Genomic DNA, 1,639 nt, shown 5'->3' on the forward strand with positions numbered 1-1,639 from the left:
TGGAGGTAGCAAGGAGTGGTTGCTAGCAGGACAGACTTTCCACTCGATGGGAAGGCACTAATCTGGGGTGAGCTGTGTCTTCCGATGTTTCATTGGGATTTCTCCCCTGGGCAGGACTCACAGATTTCAAGCCTGGCTACTGGATTGGCGTCCGCTATGACGAGCCACTGGGGAAGAATGATGGCAGGTAACAAGTGTTCCCACTCGGGCGTTAGTGTGTGTCTGTGCGTGTGTGTGTGCGTATGTGCGGAAGTCCATGCGCGCTGCTGGGTGGGCCTGGCCATACTAGCATCCCAAGGGGGAGCCACATCGGGGGTCCTCTGACCACTGCCTTCCCCATCATGCCCTGCAGTGTAAATGGGAAACGCTACTTCGAATGCCAGGCCAAGTACGGCGCCTTCGTCAAGCCGGCAGTTGTGACGGTCGGGGACTTCCCAGAAGAGGACTACGGATTGGATGAGATGTGACACCCAAGGAATCCACCTGCTCCGGCTCCTAACGCGGCCACTTCCTGCCCCTCCTTACGTGTGCCCACGGCCCTCTTCCCCTGACCTCATTTTAATTTTATTCACCTTTCCCCTGCCATTGATTTTTGTGACTCCTGCATTAAATTCACCAGAAACCTGGGAAGTGTCTGGAGGACTCAATGATTTGGGGCGGGTTTGGGGAGGCTGAGTAAATGAGGATCAAATAGGGACATGGACAAAGTAGAGGTTAGACCCCGTGAGCCTTTGTCCCTGAGCTCATGGCTGGAAGCCTGTGAGATTGTTCTTCATCTTTTTTTTTTTTTTAAGAGGGCCACTCTGTGGCCCAGGCTGGTCTCGAACCCCCAGCCTCAAGCAATGCTCCAGCCTCAGCCTCCTGAGTGGCTGGGACTACAGGCAAGCCACCACACTGAGCTGTTCTTTGTCCTTTATTAGTTAACGTAATGTTCTGCCGCTATAACAAAGAAGCCCACAATAACAGTGGCATAAGGAAGATGAAAGTTTATTTCTCTCTCAAGTCTCACGTGATCACTGAGGGCTCACATGGTGACCCTTCCACGTCGGGAGCTTTTCTCTATCTCCTTATATGTTGTGGCTCTCCCATCTCTCACGATTCCCACCTCATCTGCTGTGGCCACCAGGAACAAGAGGAGGGGAGGGGATACCTTTGCCTTTAAGAGAAAGACGTGTGCCTCAAAACCTGTTCCTATATCGCTGGCCAGAATTTTGTCACGTGGGCACATGCAGCTGCAAAGGAATCTGGGGTGGCCACGTTCCCAGACAAATAGCAGAAGTTGCTGTACTGTAGAAGCTGGGGAGAAGGGATATTGAGGGTCAACGAGTAGTCTTGCCACAGTCCCTATGGGTGGGGGACCTTAACTGTTCACTTAGTATTTTAAAGAAGAGGGAACACTTAACTCTGTTTTATGGAATGAAGTGTTTCTTTAAAATATATATATAGGCCGGGCGCGGTGGCTCACGCCTGTAATCCTAGCACTCTGGGAGGCCGAGGTGGACGGATCGTTTGAGCTCAGGAGTTCGAGACCAGCCTGAGCAAGAGCGAGACCCCATTTCAACTAAAATAGAAAAAATTAGCCGGGTGTGGTGGCACATAACTGTAGTCCCAGCTACTGGGGAGGCTGAGGCAGGAGGAT

At 51.9% G+C, this 1,639-nt stretch overlaps 1 protein-coding gene across 1 annotated transcript in view; it reads left to right on the top strand.

The window, feature by feature from the left end:
• TBCB (tubulin folding cofactor B) overlaps positions 1 to 624 on the top strand; it is a 6,808-nt gene extending 6,184 nt beyond the window's left edge. The window contains exons 5-6 of the mRNA XM_012651555.1: positions 115 to 187; positions 353 to 624. Of these exons, the coding sequence (XP_012507009.1) occupies positions 115 to 187; positions 353 to 467 (188 nt within the window). The 3' untranslated portion in view covers positions 468 to 624. The remainder of the gene's footprint in view (positions 1 to 114; positions 188 to 352) is intronic.
• The last annotated feature ends 1,015 nt before the right edge of the window (positions 625 to 1,639 follow it).

This window comes from Propithecus coquereli, unplaced genomic scaffold (genome assembly GCF_000956105.1).
Source record: "Propithecus coquereli isolate 6110/MARCELLA unplaced genomic scaffold, Pcoq_1.0 Scaffold358, whole genome shotgun sequence".
NCBI lineage: Eukaryota > Metazoa > Chordata > Mammalia > Primates > Indriidae > Propithecus > Propithecus coquereli.